The sequence below is a fragment of the Pan troglodytes genome, chromosome 23, assembly GCF_028858775.2.
Source record: "Pan troglodytes isolate AG18354 chromosome 23, NHGRI_mPanTro3-v2.0_pri, whole genome shotgun sequence".
NCBI classification, from domain to species: Eukaryota; Metazoa; Chordata; class Mammalia; order Primates; family Hominidae; genus Pan; species Pan troglodytes.
Window position 1 is genome coordinate 41,664,763 of NC_086016.1, and position 22,564 is coordinate 41,687,326.

The following is a 22,564-nucleotide window of genomic DNA, read 5'->3' on the forward strand; positions in this document are numbered from 1 at the left end:
CTCCTGTGCCCTTGGCAGGGGGTCTTCCTCTGCCTTCCCTGCTCCTGGGTCTGAACACTTTCTGGATACCTTTGGCACCATTCCCACCTGGGAAGGGAAGAGGAAGGGGTCTGTGCTCTGGATGGTGGGAAGGAGGGGCAAGTGCAGGGCCAGAGACTCATTCCAGAACCCCATGCCCTGGCCCACAGTGGCAGGAGCGCAGAGGGGGGTGTGACCACCTCTGCCCTGGGGAGAAGGCTTCCTGAATAGGACATGTAACCTCCGGGCAGTTTCAGATGAAATGGGACCCTTTGTGAACCTACTAACTACTGGTGCAAAGATGGCACAGGAGGCTGTGCTCAAGTTCAGTTCAGAAAACCTTTACTGAGCACCTGCTGTGTGCAAGGTTCTGTGCTGGGTGCTGCAGAACCAGATGTGAACTCACTTAAGGGACATGAGGATGCTGATCTGCCATCGCTGTGGGAGCCTTGGGTGGCTGTGTTCTGGGAACCACCTCCTTTTCAAAACCAGGGAGAGGAATTATTACCATTTTACAAATGAGGAAATGGGCCCATAGACATCAAGGAACTTGCCCCAAATCACATAGCCAGTGAGTGGCACAGCCTGGGCTCTGACCCAGGGCTCCTGACTCCTCTCACGAGCTCCTGTTTTCAGATGCTGGGGCAAGCGTGTCTTACCCACTGGAGTAAGGATGGCAGGGACCGTCTGGTTGAGCCTCAGCTGGCCCTCCCAGCACACCTGCCAGAAAGGTATTTGTTAGCTCCATTCTGTGGGTGAGGGGACAGGAGTTCATGAATTTTTTTTTGCCCAAGATCACACAGCTGGATAATTTCAGAGCTGAGACCAAAACCCAGGACCGTGGGTCCAGCACTTTTTCTTCTATAACAGTAACTACAAGAGTATGTGGCAGGCACATAGTAGGTCCTTAGGAAAGTTTGTTGGACGAGGGCACAGCTCTGCCACACAGAGAAGACCTCTTTGTCCCTCTGCCTCCCAGGGGCAGAAGAATAGAGAGCTGAGGAGGGGTGGCTGCAGCTGGAGTCACTCAGTCCTCACCCCTGCATTCCCCCTCCCCATGTCTCCCAGGCTCTGATGTCCCTCTTTGTCCTGGCATCCAAGGATGGTTGGGTGAACATCATGTACAATGGACTGGATGCTGTTGCTGTGGACCAGCAGGTGGGTGTAACTGGGACCAGGCCAAGCCTTGATGCAGGGAGGAACATGGTGTCCTTGGGGCCCAGTGGTTTGAATTTGAAACTGGTGCCAATGAGATCCACAGCCCCAGTGTCTCCCCACTGTCAGCACAGCCCACTCCTCACATCCTGGCCTGAATCTTCACCATTACAGCCCCTCCTTGGGTAGCGTAAATCATCGTTCCATTTGCTTTGGCAAATCCCCCCACTTTGTGTGAAGAGGCATCTGAGCTGCTCCTGCCTGGAGGGGTGCAGAGCCTGGTGGGAGGAGAACCAAGTGCAGGCAGAGAAGAGGGGCTGAGCCAGCTGGTAGAGGAACAGAGTGTGAGAGAGTGATGTGTTTAGGGAATTGGGAGTTGGGAGCCAGGAGTAGAAAGTGAGAGAGGCATGAGGTGGGGAGAGGAGGCAGGTAGTGTTAGGTGGTCTACAAGCCCCCGGGTGTGCCATGACAAGGGGCAAAAGTTTATTCTGAGGGCAGAGAGAGCCAGTGAGGGACTTACAGCAAGAGTGGTGTCCCTGCTTGTCAGGTCTGCTTGTCAGTGCAGCTTCCTGAGGGCTGCTGGGTGAAGATGGATTTGGGGAGGGGGATTGGGTGGAGGAGGTCAGGGAAGAGACTCAGCCTTGGCTTCTGAGACCCCTGAGTAGCAGGGGTCCCTCTGGGGCTAGGCGGGGACTTTAGGCAAGACGTGTGGCTGACCAAGGTTGGCTGTGTCCAGACTGAGGGGGTCACTGGGAGAAGAAACAGAAAGATTCTCTAGCTCAAGACAGGGCCCACTCAGCGGTGGAAGCAGGGCTGTGTGCAACTCCCAGGCCGGTAATGGACCTCTGGCTCTTGGCTTCATGGGTCCCACCCAGTAAGGCTCTGGAGCTGGACGTGGGGGTGGCAGTATTGTGTGGGAGGAATGAGAACACTTGGATGCATCTTTCTCTATTTCCTTGTCTGCTCTGTCTCCTCACCCCCACCAGTGCACGCATGCACATGCATACATGGATTCCACCAAGGAATCTGTGCATCCAAGTTCTCCCCTCTGCTGGCCGCCTGGTTTTCTGCCTTATTTCTGGATGGGCGAATAAGTGGCTGGTGGGTGGATGGATGGGTGGATGCATGGATGGGTGAATGGATGGATGGGTGGATGGATGAATGGATGGGTGGGTGGATGGATGGGTGGGTGGATGGATGGATGGGTAGATAAATGAATGGGTGGCTGGCTGGCTGGCTGGTGGGTAGATGGATGGGTGGATGCATAGATGGGTGAATGGATGGATGGGTGGATGAGTGGATGGATGGGTGGGTGGATGGATGGGTGGGTGAGTGAGAGGATAGGTGGATGGATGGATGGATGCATGCATAGGTGAATGAATGGATAGGTTAATGAGAGGAAGAAGACAGATGTTTCCAGGAGGCAGCCACTGAGCAGGGAAGGAGAGGTGGCTTTCTTGGCTGAGGACGATATTGTGCCATGCCCAGGGTATTTACTTCTTACCTGCTGCCTCATTTAGACCTCACAGCCACCTTCCTGGAGGCAGGCTCAACACATGCCCACTCCATGGAGGCTCAGCCAGGATGGGCACCTCCCCATGGCCCTGTAGGGCCCAATCAGCCTCCTCAGCCCTTTCTGACTCCCCTGCAGCCTGTGACCAACCACAACCCCTGGATGCTGCTGTACTTCATCTCCTTCCTGCTCATCGTCAGCTTCTTTGTGCTCAACATGTTTGTGGGTGTCGTGGTGGAGAACTTCCACAAGTGCCGGCAGCACCAGGAGGCTGAAGAGGCGCGGCGGCGTGAGGAGAAGCGGCTGCGGCGCCTGGAGAAGAAGCGCCGGAGTGAGTGGGTGCCTGTGGAGGGCGTGGCCACCCAGCTCTAAGCCCTTCTGCCTGGGCCTGACCCCAGCCTCCTGAGCCTTTGGAGCTGGAAGGGAACAAAAGATACAGCCCCTGTGCCCAGGGCTCAGCCACTTCTCCCAGCATCTTCCTGTCCAGGGGATCTGAGCCCCATCAGTGTCCACCCAGAGTCCAATGGCTGACACCACTGCCAACCTGAGTGAGGCTGTTGGGGGTTCAGCCCAGGCATAGGGCAAAGGCAGACCCTGGGTGCCCTGGGCCATGGGAAACGTGCCCTCCCAGCAGGCAGGCCCAGAGCTCCTGCCACAAGCTCATTTGGGGTAGATGGAGAGAATGAATATCCTGCCTTCTTTGTCACCCTTCCCCACAGTTTCTCTCATGGTGCTTTGGCTGGGTGGAGGAGATCTAACACTGATCCCAGGGCCTGGGGTGGATCAACATCTTCCTCTTTGCCCCCTCCCTTTCCTCCACCTTTCTGTCCTTTGTGCTCTGTGCCCTTTCCCTTGACCCCAACCCTCTGTGGTCTTTGCCACTCCCCCTGCACCACCTGCAGAGGCCCAGCGGCTGCCCTACTATGCCACCTATTGTCACACCCGGCTGCTCATCCACTCCATGTGCACCAGCCACTACCTGGACATCTTCATCACCTTCATCATCTGCCTCAACGTGGTCACCATGTCCCTGGAGCACTACAATCAGCCCACGGTGAGCCCTGGTCTGCCTCCCAGCCCAAGGTTACAAGGTGAGGGTGGGGTCTCAGCAGGACCCCACCCCAGGGATAGGGTGGGGAAGGGGTTAGCTGATAGCAGGATGTGAGCAGCCCCTCCATGCTGGGCTCTATGCTGGGCACTGCAGTGGGAGGAGGTGCCGGACAAGCTTGCCCTCAGGAAGCTCAGAGTCTGGAAGGGAACGGTCAGAGGGAAGGTGGGTCAGGGAGGCAGGATTTGGACCGTGGCTTGCACATGGGTGGCAATGACTGTGATGTGTTAAATATTGACTCTTTGCAAGGCATGCTACATATATGATCTCTTTAATCCTCGCAGCAATCCTAAGGGTGGCAGGGGGAATCCTTTGTCTCGATTTTATAGGTGAAGAGCCTGAGGCTTAGGTTAAATATGCTGCCCAAATTACTCAGCCATAGGTAGTGGAACCAGGTCTGGAACTTAGATTTGCATTCAAAGCCTACCATGTAGCCTCCTTTACTACCTGGGTATATGGAGACTAGGCAAAAGGGTGGAAGGACCATTTCAGGCAAACACTGGGGGTGGGTGAGGATGACCATTTCCCAGCTTGTTGCAGACCAGGTATGTGAGGGGCATGTGAGGAGCAAGTGCATTCTAAAACCCGTGATGGAGTTGGAGGGGAAGAAGAGGGAAGCAGAGCCGCCAGGTGTGAAGTTAATACCTTATTTCAAATGATGGGAGAGGAATATTATGAATGCAGAAAAAAGAAAGATAACCATTGGCAGAATGAAACAATAATTATAGAACTTCCAAATTAACAGGAAAAATGGAATATTAATAGCTTACATTTACCAAGTATTGTTCTGTTTCCAGCACTGAACTATCAGCTCATTTAATTTGCATACCAGCTTTCTAAGATGAAATGACTTACTCAAGATCATAAGGTGAATATGGAGTGAGCACTAAGCCAGGATTCAAATGTAGGCAGTCTGGCTCGGTAGCTCTTCATTAATACCCTATATTGCCTCCAAAGGTACCAACTCGACCAGATACACATAAATAAGAAAAAGGGAACAGAAGGAATAGCAGCATAAAATAAATAGTACACATTAAGATGGAAAGAATAAAAGCAGCATATAAATAATTACACTAAAAGTAAATGGACTAAATTCTCTCCTTAAAAGGCAGAGACTTTCTGAGTGGAGGAAGGTTGTGGAGCAGGTCATGTGCCCTGGATCATGCTTCTCTTTGTTCCTCCATAGTCCCTGGAGACAGCCCTCAAGTACTGCAACTATATGTTCACCACTGTCTTTGTGCTGGAGGCTGTGCTGAAGCTGGTGGCATTTGGTCTGAGGCGCTTCTTCAAGGACCGGTGAGTGGCCAGGCTGGATTAGGGCAGTAATAGGGTAGACTGCAGGATGAAGAAGCAGTCCTGACCTTAGGGAAGTCTGGAGCAGCCTGAAGAGGGGAACCAGTAAGCATCTAGGCACTGATGGACAGGTGCCCCAGCTGCTGCTTATAGCTCTGAACAGGAAATAATTATGGTATCATCTGATGGGCGTAGGGCATTCTACCTGGCCCTTCTTGGCTCATCTTTGGTACGTTGTCTCTACTCTATGGGCAGAGCAGGGTCTGCCTCATGCTAATACTCCTTTTTGAAGGGAATAGTGAGGCTCAAAGAAGTTGATGGACTAGCCTAAGGCCAGACAGAGAGAGCAGCCAGCTCAAGATTAGACTTGGAAGTCACAGTCCATGCCTCCTCTCCTGCAGGAGGCCAGAGATATTTATTTAGCCTGATCAGCCCCTTGCTTGAGGGAGTGATGGCTATGGGGAGCAGAGAGGGGCCTGGACCCAGTGGCATTAGGAGGGGCTAGTAAGGGAGGGCAGCCACACAGCCTAATGGGCCACAATAGAAGGGTGAGGACCTGGGAGGCTCCCCCCACTAAGGTGTGTCTGAACCAGAGGGATCCTCCTCATGCCCACTCCTGCCCTCCCATGCACGGCTGAGCAGATGGAACCAGCTGGACCTGGCCATTGTGCTACTGTCAGTCATGGGCATCACCCTGGAGGAGATTGAGATCAATGCGGCCCTGCCCATCAATCCCACCATCATCCGCATCATGAGGGTTCTGCGCATTGCCCGAGGTGAGGGGCAAGGGGTGGGACAGGGAACGGGGACAAGCAGGGGCGGGATGAGACTCCTCATTGCCTGATGAGAACACACAGGAGTGGGGTGGGGAGGGGTGGGGGCAGGAGTTTGCAGGCATGGTGGGCTCCTTGCTGAGCAGGGGTGAGAAGGAGCCGGGAGGCACACAGCCAACACACACGCATGCACCCTCTGTATGCACACACCTCCCCCAACACACAGGCAACTTTGCATAGCACACATGGACACACACTCCCACTTCCTTATAATGCCATGACCCATGGGGTCCAGTCTCAGAGTGTGATGCAAGGAACCCAGTCCAACTGGGAAGATGTGAAACACCTCCAGTTCCTCGCTGGCATTTCTCAAACACAGTGACTGGGACGCAAGGTCTTCAGAGACTCTTCTCCCTCCCCTCAAGGTAGTTCGTACACTTCTTTTAAAAGCCTCCTGCCTCAGGGCGAGCCCAGGTGCCTCTTGCTCTTCTGCCTGCCAGAAACTCAGCGAGTGATGCCAGAGTCCTCTTTATCGAGAGGGGAAGAGAAGAGATGTGGCCACTCACGCTGGTCCTTTGTGCCCATGACAGTTCATGGTCCACCCATTCACACACTTCATAGACCTCAGTTTCCATGAGTATGCCCCGTCCTCGGGGGCTTTTCTACAGTGACACCCACGCCTTGTGTCCACATGTTTTTGTGCATGCCCCACTCACCCTGTGGCTGCACCCACATTCTTGTAATGTGGCATCTGAGAGCCAGACTCTGCTTGCACGTGCCTTCATGTTCTCTTCTCCCGAGTTCACACACGTGCACACACACGTCCCCACCGGCCTGGGTCTGAGTGGGCAGGGCTGGGTCTCGCCCGCAGTGCTGAAGCTGTTGAAGATGGCCACGGGAATGCGGGCCCTGCTGGACACGGTGGTGCAAGCTTTGCCCCAGGTAAGAGCCACTCTTTCTGGCAGCCCTCCTAGCGGTCATCGGTGTCAGGCTGGGCCCTGGGGCATGAAGGCCCTGATTTCCCTTCTCCTCACATCTGCCAGAGCCAGGGCAGATGCTGTCTCTGGGGATGCATTTTGAGCCAGGGGCTGAGAGGCAGGAAGGGTCCCTTTATGCCTCTTTCTTCCGGTTTCACCACGTGGTTGCCAGTGCCACTCTGTGTCCAGCCCTGTGCACGCACTGAGGGTCCACATTGTGCCCTTGGTTGCCCCCAGGCTGGTGGAGGGAGATGGATACTTCAGGGAGATGTGGGGAGGGACCTCCAGCATGCTCTAGAGAGAGAGAAGAGTGCCAGACACTCCCTGGGGAGATCAGGGAAGGCAGCCTAGGAAAGGGGACCTTTGAGCTTGACTTCCAAGGGTGGCTTGGCAGAAGGAGGTGGCAGTGTGGATGGAGAAGTTCCGAGATGGCATTCCAGGAGGGGCAGCATGAGACCCTGACCCAGGTGGGGATCTGAGAAGTTAGGGAAGTTGCTCTACCCGCACCCTGCGGTTAGTGAAAGGGGAGATGTGATCAGGGCCACAGAGGGCATCTTTTTCATCCTCCCGGGAATTCTGCAATCCCAGTCCTTCCCTCCCCCGCTGTCTTGACTGCTTGAGGCTCCCCTTCCCCCTCCCCTCAGGGTGGCCTCTGCTCTCAGCTGAGCCTCAGGCACATTTATTTATTCATTATGACTCATCGAGTCATCAGGAACTTTAGGTGCCTTAAAATACAAGGCACAGATACTGCACATTAAAAACGAGGATACAAGATTAATGGCCCAGGGAAGGTGGAAGCAGAGCTAATTCTTTCGGGGACCGGGGCTAAGGACACGGGTGAGTTCTGTTCCTGAATTTGGTGTGAGCTTCCCAGCAGCCTTGGTATAAAGGGAAAGTGGCATGGTCTGGATGGAAAGCAAGGGCATTCATTCAGAGACGTGGTTTTTCCTAACACTAAATCCCTTCAGGGGACTTTGTCCCATGGGAGATGGGGGTGATGCTGGGCTGCAGGCTGTGCCGGCAGGAAGTAGATTGGAGCCCCGGCTTGGGCCATAATGCTTGAGAGCAAAGCCTGGGCCCTGGGCATGCGACTTAGCTTTTCGTGCCTCAGTTTCCTTGCCTGTGAAATGAGGATGGTGGTGAAGCATCGCTCCCTCAAGCGCTTATTTCAAAGGGCGGCGGTGAGGTGTCAGATGGTTAAAGCTTATGAAGCACTTAAGAGGCCTGGTTCATGAGAAGTGCCATTTAAGAGGCTGCTAGGGATGGGGATGGTGAGTGTGTGGCTCGGCCTCCCTGGCCTCCTTGCTCCCACTCCCCTTCCCCATGCTCTGACCCCTGGGCGGTCCTATCATGACTCCCAAATCCAGTGTGAAGCTGGCATGGGGCACGGCACATGGAGAGGTTGAGGACATCCCAGCCTTCAGCAGGAGACCCAAGGTAGTCATTACAAGTGCATTAGCACTTTAGAAGAAGCACGTGCCAAGTGCCACTGGCCGTGAAATGGTGCTTACCCCTCAAAATCCATTTGCTGTTGCTCATGTTGTTGTATGGACATTGGCCATTTCCTCGATTCTACGTAAAGTGCTAGGAAAATGAAACTTCAGCCTCTTCCCACCAGTCTCTGCCCCAAGAAGAGGGAGGAGGCATCAGAGAAGGCTTCTCAGGGGAGGTGACCCATGGACTGGGCTTTGAGGGGTGGGGAGGAGGCATTTTACAGGCAAAGATAGAGGGTCCTCCCTGCAGAGGGAAAATAATATGCCAAGGCACTGTGGGGCTGTTTTCTGTGTGGCTGGAGTGTGTGGGGTTGGAAGATCAGGCTGGGAGGGGGGTCCCTGGGGACCAGGTCACAGCACACCTTCAGTGCTAGGGCAGCAGAATTGGGCTTTATCTTGCAGGCAGCAGGTGCCACAGGAGGGTTCTAGACAAGGAAGGCTGCAGCCGAGCTGCCTTTGAGAAGGTGGCTCTGCCGGCTGGGAGGAGAATGGATTGGAGGGAGAGGCTGGAGGCAGGGAAGCTGGTGAGGAGGCTGCTGCAACCCTGCCGGCTCTGAGATGCTGACAGCAGGGAGGGGACAGATAGAAAAGCTGACGGCAATCCTGGTTAAGAGATGCTGCCCCCGCCGGCCTGTGCAGGGCACAAAGCTGAATTCCTAGAGCCGCGACCATGCCAGATCCTTCTCAGCGGTCAGGGCCTTACAGTTGGCCTCACGGGTGCTCAGTAAGTGCTTGTTTTATTAATGAAGGGAACATCATTTAATTAGTCAGACACTAGCAGTGTAGAACGGCTGGCCAGGAAACCCTGCTCTGGAGTGGAGCGGAGAAACTTGAGGAGTGGTGATTAACGGGGTTTACTTTTCAGCAGTTAACGTGAACGTCTTCTGAGGGTTCTAAGGCCTTCTGAGGGTTCTAAGAGATATTTCATTTCTAGGGCAAGAATGTGTTTTAGCCTTATCTTATCCATAGCATGAGTTAAAGGTGGTCTCCAATGCATGGATAGATTTGAACTAGGTTTGGAATCTGGGACGCTTTCTCCCACAGGAGCTGTGGGACGGGGGTGGCTGGGTTTGCAGAGGCTTCTGGGGCCCACGGGCCTGCGTGATTCCTGCCTTCCCTCCTCTCTATGGCCAGGCCTCATGCTGGCCCAAGGAGGCAAATCTGACCTCATGCAGCTGTGTTCCTGCTCTTGAAGATTTCCCAGACCAGCAGATGACAGTGACAGGGATAAGTACATTTTGGTGGTTTCGTAGAGGAGCTAGTGTTAGAGCTGAGACCTCCTGCCTTCTCCCTTCCCTTCGTTCATCCATCCATTCAACCTTGGTAGCCACTCAAGGCATGTAGCATAGATCGTGTGCATGGACCCTGGGGCCAGCCTGCTGGGTTTGGACCCCTGTCCTACCAGTTGCTAGCTGTGCGACTCTGGACAAGTGATGTCACCTCTCAGTCTGTCTCCTTCTTCTTCTGAAGAATGGGGATAAAAGATAGTTCGTGGATTATTGTGAGGAGGAAGTGAGCTCATGAACCTTAAGTGCTGGAAATGGGGCAGCTTGTGGTAAAGGGGGCACAAGTGTTTTCTTGTTATTCTGAGCCCTGTGCTGGACCCAGCCTGCCCTCCAGGTCCTGTAGGGGTGGCAGACGTGGACACACAGCCTGGGGGAATGTTACAGCTGCTCTGACCCACAGGCTGCCCAACCCCACTGCCCCAGCCTCCACCCTTCCCAGGCCTGGTGCGCCCCCACCCGCTCCCCAGCCCCACCCGGCCTCACCTGTCCTCCCGCAGGTGGGCAACCTGGGCCTCCTCTTCATGCTGCTCTTCTTCATCTATGCTGCTCTCGGGGTGGAGCTCTTTGGGAAGCTGGGTGAGTGACTCCCAGAGCAGGCCCGTGGCGGGGGTGCAGCAGGGCTGCAGGATGAACTGGGGGGGCGGGGGAGGCCTGAGACCCCTGAGCCCGTCACATCAGGGTCTTTGTATTGGGAGATGCCTACAGCAGGGCCCTCAGCTGTCTGGTCTCCCAGGAAAACTGCCCTCCCTACCCCGGTGTTGGTGCCTGTCCTGAGCCAGCGCCACCCCAGCAAGTGGAGAGGCCAGGGCAGGGGAAAGAGCAACAGAGCGCTCGCTGAGCTCCGCCCTGCACCGGGATGGCTCCAGAAAGCAGGGTTCCCCGAGGGGCTGGTCCTCACCCCATTTCACCCTCTTTCTCAGAAACCCATTCTTCGGTGGGGAGCAGAGCCAGACTCACCCAAACCTGAGCCCCAGCTCATGTGCCATCTCCCCGAGCCTCAGTTTATCTGTGGGCTGGGCACAGTCTGCAGGCCCCTCCTAGGGTGTGATGAGGGTTCTGAGGCGAGGCGGGAGGCACCAGGTCAGGGTGAGCCCCGAAGGCACTCCGCCATCGGGCAGGGCTGACCTCCTCCCCGCTTCCAGTCTGCAACGACGAGAACCCGTGCGAGGGCATGAGCCGGCATGCCACCTTCGAGAACTTCGGCATGGCCTTCCTCACACTCTTCCAGGTCTCCACGGGTGACAACTGGAACGGGATCATGAAGGTACTCCTGGGCGGGCTGGGGTGGAGAAATCAGCCAGGTGCTGGGACAGTGAGGATGCTGGTCCTGCTGCTCAGGGCTCTGCCCACCCAGGGCCCCACTACACATGGGAGGGGCATGCAGGGCACGGAGGAGTGGAGGGGCCTGCCCGGGACCAGCACAGTGTGGAGAGCTGAGCCAGAACAGGCCCCCTGTCTACACTGCCTCATCCCCCAGTGTTGCCTGGGATCAGGGCTCAGATTCTAGGGTAGACAACTCCACCCAGTTCCGGAGGGGACCTGGGGCCCAGGCAGGCCTGAAGGCCAGGGCCAGGCCCCCTAGTGATTGCCACACTGACCAGGTCACCCAGCAGAGGCTCCCTGGCCTGGGCTGCAACCCGGGCTGGGCTGGGAAGGGCAGGGAGGGGGCTCCCAGAGGACAGGGGTAAGGCCTCGGTTCCAGGGCCCTAGGGTGGGGAGGGCAGAGGTAGGCCTGTTCTGCCTCCCACCCCCACCCTGCAGAGCCCCCAGTGCCCCCAGCAAGGGGGCAGGAAGCCGGGGTGCTGGGAGAGGCGGCCAATCTCCTTGGCCCAGGGCGGGAAGGTGGTGGAGTCTTCTTGGGCTTTGTGGTTGGGGGTTGAGCTGAAAAACCAGAAAGGAAGGACAGGGAGGCCCTGGTCCCGAATGCACCCTACTCCCCAGGGGCCCCTGAAGGAAGCCCCAGATGCCCCTTCTCAGGCCTGACTGTCCCGGGGAAGCAGGCCAGCTGTGGGGAGGGTGACATGGGCAGGAGCAAGAGAGGAGGAGAGGGCGCTGGGCCATCCATCTGTCCATGCGGGGACTTAGCTGAAGCTGAGGCAGGCAGATGCCGCCACAAGGCAGAGTGGGGCAGGGCAGCCCGGGGCCATCTCGGGGGTTGAATCTCGGTCTTGCTGCCTCCAAGCGTGGCCCTGGGCTGGCCTCTGCCTCCAGCAGCCTCTGGGATGTCCTCATCCTCATCCTCACCGCCCTCCCCGCCACGCAGGACACGCTGCGGGACTGCACCCATGACGAGCGCAGCTGCCTGAGCAGCCTGCAGTTTGTGTCGCCGCTGTACTTCGTGAGCTTCGTGCTCACCGCGCAGTTTGTGCTCATCAACGTGGTGGTGGCTGTGCTCATGAAGCACCTGGACGACAGCAACAAGGAGGCGCAGGAGGACGCCGAGATGGATGCCGAGCTCGAGCTGGAGATGGCCCACGGCCTGGGCCCTGGCCCGAGGCTGCCTACCGGCTCCCCGGGCGCCCCTGGCCGAGGGCCGGGAGGGGCGGGCGGCGGGGGCGACACCGAGGGCGGCTTGTGCCGGCGCTGCTACTCGCCTGCCCAGGTGGGCAGGGGCTGGAGAGGTGCGAGGGTCGCCAGAGGGGGGGCACCGCAGGGCCAGATGGGCAGCAGGGCCAGGGAGGCCTTGCACAGAGACCTCTGTCTTTCTGGGCCCCACCCTGCTCAGCTCCATAGAAGGGGTGACCCTGTGATGAGGGGGTCGGTCCCAGGCCATGGGCGCAGAGAACCAACCGGGAGGGCAGCTGTATCCTGCCCACCCCGCAGCCCCGGGACCCGGCTGATAATCCCGCCTGTCCCCACCCCGTCCCCGTCCGCCTAGGAGAACCTGTGGCTGGACAGCGTCTCTTTAATCATCAAGGACTCCTTGGAGGGGGAGCTGACCATCATCGACAACCTGTCGGGCTCCATCTTCCACCACTACTCCTCGCCTGCCGGCTGCAAGAAGTGTCACCACGACAAGCAAGAGGTAATGGCAGCCCGGGAGGCCTGGCCCCTTGTGGCAGGGGCAGCACGAAACCTGGTGGGGGGCCTGCCCGAGGGCAGAGCTTGGCTCTGGGCCGTAGAGACCAGGCTGGGTCAACGTGGGTACACATAGCTTCCATGGCTGGGGCAGATTGGCCCCCTGAGCCAGGGCCAGGTGTGGGCCTGTGGTGTGGGCCTGTGGTGTGGTGGCCACAGCTGCCGACCCCAGCACCGTGCCACACACAGTAGGTGCTTGGGTAGGGCAGCTGCCCCACCTTGTGTGCTGCAGGTGCCAGGCAGGGAGCCTGTGTGTCACTTGCAGGACAGCTTGCCCTTTCTGTGACATGAGGGGTCATCTGCCCGCTCTTCCCCCAAGGCATCATCCTGGCACTCAACCTCCTCCAGGTGCCCTGTCCTGGCCTCCACCTCAGGGCTTAGGCCCACCCAGCTCAGGGGTTCCCATGGGCCTGACTCCAGAGCAGGCGCAGTTAGCCCCCTCCCCTCTCCCCAGCAGTGTGGGCCCCTGAGCTCTCCCTGGGGTGTTCCAGCCCTCAGAGTGGCCCCAGCCTCAGGTGGCTGCAGGGCAGGTCCCCAGGAACCATCAGCAGGAGCTGGAGGTCTGGGCTGCCCCACATCCCTGCCCTGTGGTGGCTGCAGATTCTCCGGTGTCTCTGGGCCCCGCAGTGTCCCCTGCCTGTGACACGCTGTGCAGGTCATCCACATGGGGCCATAGATGAGTCAAGTCCAGCCCAGTCTTGACGGGCACTTGGTCTGGGGGCAAGCAGACAGCTGTGGAGTTCACAGCCCACGGCAACTCACCTGCCCTCAGGTCCAGGTAGCAAGATGGGCCACTCAGAGCTGGCTTCCACTGGAGGTGGCCACTCTGTCACCATCGCATGTCACCCAGGCTGGGCCCCTGCACAGGATGGACACATCATCCGTGTCCAGCAGGTGTCTGGACCTTTCTGACCACTGCTTGGCCTCTCTTCAGAGCCTCAGGCCTGTGGCTGCACGCCCCAGGACCCAGGTCTGCCCATCCCAAACCTGGGTGACCCGAGGCCACCCCCTCTTCCTGCAGGTGCAGCTGGCTGAGACGGAGGCCTTCTCCCTGAACTCAGACAGGTCCTCGTCCATCCTGCTGGGTGACGACCTGAGTCTCGAGGACCCCACAGCCTGCCCACCTGGCCGCAAAGACAGCAAGGTCAGCTCCCCTGGGGACTCCTGAGCAGGCGGGTCTGTCCTTGAAACCTGGCCCCTGCCCACCCAGGCAGGACCCCCCTGTCTTTCCAGTCTACCATGTAAACGGCACCCACTCTACTAGGCCTTCATCTCCTGTTGGACAGATGAGGGCAGTAGGGCTCAGAGAGGTGGAGTGATTTGCCTGAGGTCACACAGCCACAAGCCCAGCCACTCCAACCTGGCACCCAGCAGTACTGGCTGCTTCTTGTTGCTTTGAGTATTTTTTGGTCCATTCCACGGGGGGTCATCCCTGGCCGGCGGGGCTGTGAGGCTGAAGCGAACGGGGGAGTCATGTCAGGCACAAGCACCTGCTATGTGCGGGGGCAGTCACGTCAGGCACAAGCACCTACTATGTGCAGGCGCTCTGCCCGTGCCAGCTGTTTGTCTGCCCCACGGCTCTGTGCAGCAGGGATGATTTGTCCCCACTTCACATGTGAGGAAATGGGGGTTCCAAGAAGTGGGGCGATGCTCACATCACACAGCCAGGAATGACAGAGCAGGAAGCCACCCCAGGGGGTCAGTCTGAGGAGGCCTGCAGGCCAGGAGGGGGCTCTTGCTGATCCTGCAGTCTTAGGGGGTGAGATCTCAAGACCTGGGCTCCTGATCTCAAGGTCAAGGTGGTCCTGCCCTGCTGGGGGTCGGGGGTGTAAGGGACAGCTGGGGGATACCCTGGGCTTGGTACCTCTGCCCCCTAGGCTGGCCCTCCATCAGCTCAGAGTAGGCTGTGGGGCCAGTTCTTCCTGTCCCTTCCATGTCATTTTGGTCCCCTCCCTGATTGGTAACAGTTGCTGCAGCTCCCCGCACCCCTACACTGCTCTCCTACAAAGGATATCAGGATGCACAGTTTCTGGGACTCAGCTGGACTTGGGCAGGGTGCAGTCTTTTGTGCCAGACTCAGCAAGTCATCGGAGGTCGGGGTGGCACAAGGTCATCTGCCTTGGAGGGGGCATTAAGGCGGCTCTTCTGGGAAGGGGTCATTCTGGGCTGCAGGGCTGAGGAATGTGGGGGCCAGGGAATGCCTAGGAAGGAAGGCGTTACTCTCCTTGGATGCAGAAACAGGCTCAGCAAAGGGAAGGGACCCACCCAAGGTCATGCTCATGGGACACTCGTGTGGCCACTCAGCCTGTCTTCTGATGCCTTCGCCAGCCTTGACCTGGCTTCTTCGCTGGGCCAGGGTCTGTACCAGGGGAAGTCACTAACTGCCTGGGGCATCCAGTGGGCATTCGGAGGTGGATTCCTTTCACGGGATTTTGGAAGATGGTCAGGTGGAGGAGGTGAGAGGAAGGTCAGACTAGACATGAGGGTAGCCTAGTTAAGCAAGGGGCCGTGGAGCGGGTCATGAGGTACCCTTCATGAGCTGTCCCCCTTCCCAGTCCTGCCCCATCCTACCTCCCTTTCCTTGCAGGGTGAGCTGGACCCACCTGAGCCCATGCGTGTGGGAGACCTGGGCGAATGCTTCTTCCCCTTGTCCTCTATGGCCGTCTCACCGGATCCAGAGAACTTCCTGTGTGAGATGGAGGAGATCCCATTCAACCCTGTCCGGTCCTGGCTGAAACATGACAGCAGTCAAGGTGAGGGGTGGGAGCCCTGCCAGCTCCCCACAGCCCTCATCTTGGGCATCTGCTTCAGAGGGAGATGGCTGAGTTTTTTCCTTAGTATTTTTACCCAGATTATTATATTTAGTCCAGAAAGAACCAGATGGATATCTGACAATGAGAGATAGTCTCTCAGGCCTGATATAACAATGATAAAAGATCAAGAGCCAAATAGTACAAAAAGATGAGGTAATTATAACAAAAACCTAAGCATCTAAAGGAAGCTTCATGCTGAGCTTCCTAGGAGCCATGGTGAAAAGGGAAAGAGGTGGGTACACACGGCTCTCATCAAGCAGAAGGAAAGCTGCCAAATTATTGTGGTGTTTTTCTAGAGCTGAATTTGAGAGGTGTGTAGCCCACAGATCTTCATATACACGGGGATGTTAAACATAGGAAAGCCTGGTGTCTTCAATAGCCCTTTTGTGAATTCCTGATACTTATCCTTCAGCCCTACCTGCAGTGTTCTGTTTATGCTTTGGGCCCGTGGCTGGGCTCTGGGCACAGGGCCAGGGGACTAAGCTGGCCTGCCATCATGGGCTCATCTTTGTTGTGGTCCTCATGGAGGGTGGCAGGAACCTGGTTTCACATCACTGGCTGTGGAGGGAGGCAGAGAGATGAGGAGCCCAGCAGAAGAGGGATGCCCAAGACTCTGAGCCCACCCCAAGTACCCTTCAGGGACGCCTCCCAGGAGCCAGGGGTGGGGTGACTTTCCTGGGCACCCTCCTGAAAGCTGATGGGCTCTCAGCTGGCCAGGGTGGCTGAGGTGCCAAGATCCCAGACTTCCCAAACCAGAATTCAGGGCACAGGGCTGACCCGAGAGCCATTCTGGTGGAATGCAATCTCATTCCCTTTAGCCAACCATTTATTTACGTTTTCCTTAAATGGTAAGATGGTATGGCGTAGGAACCCCAGCCAGGACATTCAGACTGTCCAGCCGTCTTGGGTACATTTTTCCATTATCTCACCCTCAACCTGCAAGGTGTGGAGGGGACTGTGGGCAGAGGCTGCTGCTACCCCCCACGCCCCCCACACCCAGACCTGCCCCAGCCTTCAGACCCCCCACCCCCATCCTTGCCCCTCACCATGTGCAGCCAACCAGGCCAGACTGACCTGCCATCCAGTGCAGCGCCTGACCCGGGGCTGGGACGCCCCAACCCACCTGCTGTCCCACAGTAGCCCCCAGGCCTGGCCAGGCCCCATGGTGGGGTCAGGACCTGGAGGTGACTGATCCTAGTGAGCACCTACTATGTACTTGGTACTGAGCTGGGAGCTTCCAGCTGTTTCTTCTCCTTATGCCCCTCAAGATGGCATCTTGTTCCCTTTTACAGAGGAAGAGAGCTAGGCTTGAGCCCGCGTCTGCTTGCCTCCAAAAGCTGTGTCTTTGCCCAGGGCCCCCGCCCCCTGGAATCAAAAGGGCTGGTTCAGGATTTCTCTCTTGCTCTCACAATGGGGAAACGAAGGCTTAGAGAGGGGGGACTTGTCCACAGTCTCACAGTCAGTTTACTAGGTGGCCCCTCACTGCTGGCCCAGTGAGATTGGTGCTCAATGCCACCTTCCAGGGGCTGCCCCCAGGCCTGAGCGTGCACCCTCAGCTCTGTCTTCTCCTTTCCCAGCAGCACCCCCAAGTCCCTTCTCCCCGGACGCCTCCAGCCCTCTCCTGCCCATGCCAGCCGAGTTCTTCCACCCTGCAGTGTCTGCCAGCCAGAAAGGCCCAGAAAAGGGCACTGGCACAGGAACCCTCCCCAAGATTGCGCTGCAGGGCTCCTGGGCATCTCTGCGGTCACCAAGGGTCAACTGTACCCTCCTCCGGCAGGTACCGACACCTCCCAGGCCCCAGAGCACTGGTCTGTGGGCAAGGGGCAGGATCTAAGCCAGGCCTGGGAGTCCAAGGGACTGGGAGGGGAAGGACCCAACCAAAGGCCCAGGGCACCACCGTGCAAGGGGGTTTGGGAACGCTGGGGTGACGCTGAGACTGGAGGGGGAGGTGGCACTGGGGCGGATGGAGTGGGCGGGGCTGGGTCCTGGGGACAGCAGAGTGTGGGGAGGATCCCAAGGCGGGTCTGGAAGAGGCCTGTGCTCCCTAGCTTGAGGGGAGGGGAGGAGGAGTACTGGAGGTTTTGCAGGGTGGCGGGGTGCTGGCAGTGGGGAGGACACCCTGGGTGCTCTGGGTGGGTGTGAGTGGGGGCTTGATTACTAGGAATGGAGGTGGGAGGGCGGGTCTGGTGGATGAGAAGCCTCGGGCTGCAGGGTCCCCCGTACTGGATTGGCCAGGGCCACAGCCCTCCTACCCACGGGCACACAGAGGTCTGAAGCACTGAGGGCTCCGTTGTGGGGGTGGGGAAATGGGGCCGGGCCGGCTCCCACAGTGCAGTGAGTGCAGTTGATTCACTGGGTGACTGTCTGACCCGTCACACCAGGCTGTGTGCTCTGGCGGGCAGGACACAAACTCCTTGCCTGGCGGGCTCACTGTTTAGTGCTAAGAGTGAGCTGCCTGGGTGCAGGAGGGATGATAACCAAAATAAATGTCTGCAGAGTAAAGTCTACTCCATGGTGGACAGGCAGGGAGAACAGCTCCTGGGGAGGGGCTGCGGGTGGGGGGCTCTGGGGCTGGGAGATGGGGGCCAGGGGCCGGAGCAAGTGGGAGGGACCGGAACCAGTGGGAGCAGCCAAGGCTGGGGCCGCGTCAGACCATGGGGGGTGCGGTGGGGGTGCCACGTGCCCTGGGGGAGGGCTGTGGGCCCAGGGCTTTCCCTTGGAGTGAGCCTGGAGCCTTCTGTGAAGGGCAGGGCCGGGTCTGACCTGGGTTTGAGGCGGATGCTAGCTCCTCTCGGGGGACCTCTCGGGGCAGGTGAAGGCCCTGCCGTGACTGCCGCCTAAGCTGGACGTGCGGAGGGGAGAAGCCCTGCTCCGAAGGGAGCTCCTTGGATGGGGGCTGCCTGCTGCCTGCTGTGCGGGGGAGGGGGGCGTCCACGTTGCTGGGGTGGGGGCCGACACAGGCGGCCTCCACGGCTCCCACCTCCCCCCAGGCCACCGGGAGCGACACGTCGCTGGACGCCAGCCCCAGCAGCTCCGCGGGCAGCCTGCAGACCACGCTCGAGGACAGCCTGACCCTGAGCGACAGCCCCCGGCGCGCCCTGGGGCCGCCCGCGCCTGCTCCAGGACCCCGGGCCGGCCTGTCCCCCGCCGCTCGCCGCCGCCTGAGCCTGCGCGGCCGGGGCCTGTTCAGCCTGCGGGGGCTGCGGGCGCATCAGCGCAGCCACAGCAGCGGGGGCTCCACCAGCCCGGGCTGCACCCACCACGACTCCATGGACCCCTCGGACGAGGAGGGCCGCGGTGGCGCGGGCGGCGGGGGCGGGGGCAGCGAGCACTCGGAGACCCTCAGCAGCCTCTCGCTCACCTCCCTCTTCTGCCCGCCGCCCCCGCCGCCGGCCCCCGGCCTCACGCCCGCCAGGAAGTTCAGCAGCACCAGCAGCCTGGCCGCCCCCGGCCGCCCCCACGCCGCCGCCCTGGCCCACGGCCTGGCCCGGAGCCCCTCGTGGGCCGCGGACCGCAGCAAGGACCCCCCGGGCCGGGCGCCGCTGCCCATGGGCCTGGGCCCCTTGGCGCCCCCGCCGCAACCGCTCCCCGGAGAGCTGGAGCCGGGAGACGCCGCCAGCAAGAGGAAGAGATGAGGGTCGCAGGGGCCCCCGGCCGCCCACCGCCCGCCCCGTCTCACCTTCTTTACCTCAGGAGCCAGGAGCAGACAGCAATACTTCGTCCACACCTGGGATCGCGCAGGGCCCGCAGGGCACAGGCGCCCGACAGCCGGGCTGAGCGGAGTCTGGGTTAGCCAGGCCTGCGTGGCCCATGGTGGCCCTTCCAGTGCACATACATATATATATATATATATATATATATATATATATATATATATATGTGTATACACACACACATAGACAGACATATATATATATATTTATTTTTTTTACTGAGAGCTTATGACTTCCAGAAAGTGCTAAAGGTGGGAGGTGGGCCAGGGCCTGGACGGGGCTTTTGTCTGATGCTCTGGGATTCTGGCCAGACCCACCCCAGGGCACATGTCCTGCGGGGGCGTCCCAGCTGTGTTTTTTGATGTCTCCTCCCTGGTTAAGAGTAGCTTGGAGAGGACCCTCAGGCCTCTGAGGGCACCAGGCCCTGGAGAAGAGGTGCAATTCAGGGTGTGTGTGTGTGTGTGTTTTTTCCTTTAAAGAAGAAACGCTGCTAAGATCCCACGTGGCTCCCACGTGTTGGGGTGTCTGTCCTGTCATCCTGACTGTCTCGTTATTGTGAAGTCTTTCGTAGACACCCCAGAGCACACACATCCCCTTAGTCCACCGGTTAGATGTCTCTCTTTAGAAAAATCAGGGGTGAGTAGCTGTGTTTCCTTAGGACTGGGGTGGGGGATGGAGGGCAGCTCCAAGGCTGAGCTGGGGCTCTGGCCCCAGGGGAGGTCCCCAGCTCCTGAGCACTTCTGAGGGGGTGGGTTCCACCCCCAGGAGGGCGGGGGTGGGTGGGGCAGGAGTGGAGGCAGCCTGCAGAGGAAGGGTGCGGGAGACTGAGCCGGCCGTGGCTTGCTTGGAGGGGCTAGGGTACCCGCCTGGTCTCGGCTGGCTCCAGCTGCGCTGCAGGTGCCCCTGGGCTCAGGTAGTTAGTTGTTCAGCCACTAATGCCTTTTATCCCCCATATGGGCGCTGAGCTGTGGCTGTTCCTGGACACTGTGCTGTCCCCGTCCTGAGCAACTATGCCCCCGCCCCAGTAGGTTCAAGGTAAAGCAGCTCTGACTGAATTCTAGGCAGGGGTGGGGGCACCTGCCTGGGCCCTGGGTCCAGCCGCATCCCCATGCCCAGCCTTTCACGTCACCTGGAGGCCACATCTTCCCACCCCACCTGCCAGCCCCTGTCTCTCCTCCCCGCTGCCCCTAACTGCAGGTCAGCTTTCACTATAGCAGTGCTTCCCAAACGGGTTCTAGACTTGGGTGTTTGATTTGAAGAGTTACGCATTTATTTCACTATTTATTGGGGAAAAAAATGCATTGAACCTGTGATTTCACAGACATTTTGCTTAGGTCAAGCCTACTTTTTAAAAAGGGAGTGACTTTCATGAAGTCAGTTTGAAGAAGGAGGTTGGGAGCATGTTGGTGGCAGTGATCTGGAGAGGCTGCAGAGGCCACGAGTTTGGAGATGCTGTACTTCAGCAATAACCTTGCCTTTGCTAAGACCCCATCCGAGGGCTTCAGGGGGGCCTGCCGAGGGGGGGCCTTGTCCTTGTTCCCAAACTCTGACTTGGAAGAACTCAGCTTGTGGCCAGGCTGGTGAGGGTGTGGGGTGCACCCTTCCCTTTTGGGCTGAGGGAGAGGGGGCCGGGAGGGGTTGTCAAGCCCACCCGGGAAACTGAGCCCTGGAGAGGGGAAGCAGCCAGCCCAGGATGCTTCAGGGCCCTGGCAGCAAAGAAGCTGGGGTGGCATGGAGGGCCCTACTCCACACCCTAGAGCTGTGATGCTGAGCAAGGTGCCTGTGGTGGGAGGAACTGCCCGGTCCTCCCTGGGGGCAGGTAGACCTGTGGGGATGGCTCGGTCCAAGCCCAACGCTGCCCGCTCCAGAGAGCCTCAGCCCTGTCTCCCTTTCCACAGAGGTGGTTTTATGTGGAACGAGGTACCTTGTCTGGCGAAGAAGTGGGGCTGGGCAGGCTTGACTGCTCCTGGCTGACCCTGAGCGCTCGCAGTTGGAGGGAAGCAGACAGACTTGACTTTTTGCAAGTCCGCGTGTTGCTGAAGGGACATGTGTATTGGAGCCCAGAAGAGGGGCTGTGTGGCCTGGGAATACCATGTGGAAGGTTGGGCTTCAAGTTAACGGGATCAGACACCAGTCAAGCAGCCTCAGGTCATCTTGCGACTCCACTGAGCAGCCTTTCCTGCTGTCACATGGGTTCAGAGCAGCTGAGCAGGGAACACATCCTAGGCAGGTCTGACGTGAAACCTCCCCTTACCCTGAACCGTGTGACTCTGCAAGCAGACACCTCGAGGCAGGTGTTCTAGGCAAAGGGATGGGCATGAGCGAAGGCTCCAGGGCCCACAGAGCAGGGAGTGTGGAGAAGGTGGAAGAGCTGAGCTCAGAGGCAGAGAAGCTCCTTGCAGGGAGCACTGGGAGATGGCCTGGCCCGTCCCAGGCTCCTGGAGGCCCCACCTGCCGATCCCAGGCACTTGACCTTGTTCCTGTGGGTGACAGAGATGAGAACCAGGGAAGCTGTGATCCACTGGCCAGGACAAGTCAACATGGGTGGGGTTGGGCAAAGGGCCCTTCCTTCCTCCCCAACCCTGTGGTCTGGGGCCATGGCCTCAGGCTTGTGTCTATCACAAAAGCACAAACTTGCCCTAACCCACATGGGCCTGGCTGAGGGGAAAGTGGGGACCCAGGTCCCTGAGCTGTCTCTGCTGGGCTCCGTAGAGCGGTGGTGGGCAGGCACCTTGGCATCCGTGCAGACGGCCCAGTCTGGCCAAATCCTCTTCCTCTCCTCTGCTCTACCTTCTCCGGCACCAGGCAGCCCCTTAAAGGAGGACAAAGTGTGTAAAGCCCGTCTGCTGGCTTCCCCCAAATCCTCAGCTCAGAGCCTTCCGCTTCCAGGGCCAACCCCAGCCCAGTTTGCTGCCTTGTGTAAGGGCTTGGGGTCTTAGAAGCTGCTCTTTAGCCCAGATACACATACTCTTTTTTGTCTTTGTGCAATAATCAGTGTTCCTGGCAGAGCCTGGGCCAAGCTGCAGCCTACTGAGGAGGCAGAGGCCACCTCCTCCAGAAAGCCCTCGGCCTGGGCCGCCGCCGTGACTCTAGCACTCTCAGTCGCTGTACAGTTTCTATGGTGTGAATGAACTTCCCTCCTAGTTGCTGATGGCGCTGGTACCTGCTGGCCCAGATGGCCCGGGTGTAGAGAAACCAAGCGGCAGCCACCACCAGTGTTGTTTTGAATAAAAGCCCAGAAGCCTATTTAAGAATTTCTCCGTGTGTCTCTGCTGTTCTTTCCCCAGCGGGGTGGGTGTCAAGCTGAGGCTTCTCTCAAGGGAGGGGTGGCAGTGTCTCCTCCC

The 22,564-nt window shown here is 58.5% G+C and overlaps 1 protein-coding gene across 4 annotated transcripts in view; it reads left to right on the forward strand.

Moving 5' to 3' along the window:
- CACNA1I (calcium voltage-gated channel subunit alpha1 I) overlaps positions 1 to 22,476 on the forward strand; it is a 32,102-nt gene extending 9,626 nt beyond the window's left edge. The window contains exons 14-28 of one of the 4 annotated variants that reach the window (XR_001712716.4): positions 1,087 to 1,176; positions 2,825 to 3,017; positions 3,589 to 3,740; positions 4,981 to 5,090; positions 5,730 to 5,863; positions 6,732 to 6,802; positions 10,114 to 10,192; positions 10,759 to 10,880; positions 11,880 to 12,218; positions 12,495 to 12,641; positions 13,716 to 13,838; positions 15,282 to 15,447; positions 17,085 to 17,284; positions 18,498 to 20,255; positions 21,119 to 22,476. Coding sequence is in view for 3 of the 4 variants with exons in the window: in XM_016939202.4 (XP_016794691.3) it covers positions 1,087 to 1,176; positions 2,825 to 3,017; positions 3,589 to 3,740; positions 4,981 to 5,090; positions 5,730 to 5,863; positions 6,732 to 6,802; positions 10,114 to 10,192; positions 10,759 to 10,880; positions 11,880 to 12,218; positions 12,495 to 12,641; positions 13,716 to 13,838; positions 15,282 to 15,447; positions 17,085 to 17,284; positions 18,498 to 19,142 (2,571 nt within the window). In the remaining variant the exon portion in view is untranslated. Of the gene's footprint in view, positions 1 to 1,086; positions 1,177 to 2,824; positions 3,018 to 3,588; positions 3,741 to 4,980; positions 5,091 to 5,729; positions 5,864 to 6,731; positions 6,803 to 10,113; positions 10,193 to 10,758; positions 10,881 to 11,879; positions 12,219 to 12,494; positions 12,642 to 13,715; positions 13,839 to 15,281; positions 15,448 to 17,084; positions 17,285 to 18,497 lie in introns of all 4 variants that reach the window. The other 3 variants (XM_016939204.4, XM_016939202.4, XM_016939203.4) reach the window with 3 other exon arrangements.
- The last annotated feature ends 88 nt before the right edge of the window (positions 22,477 to 22,564 follow it).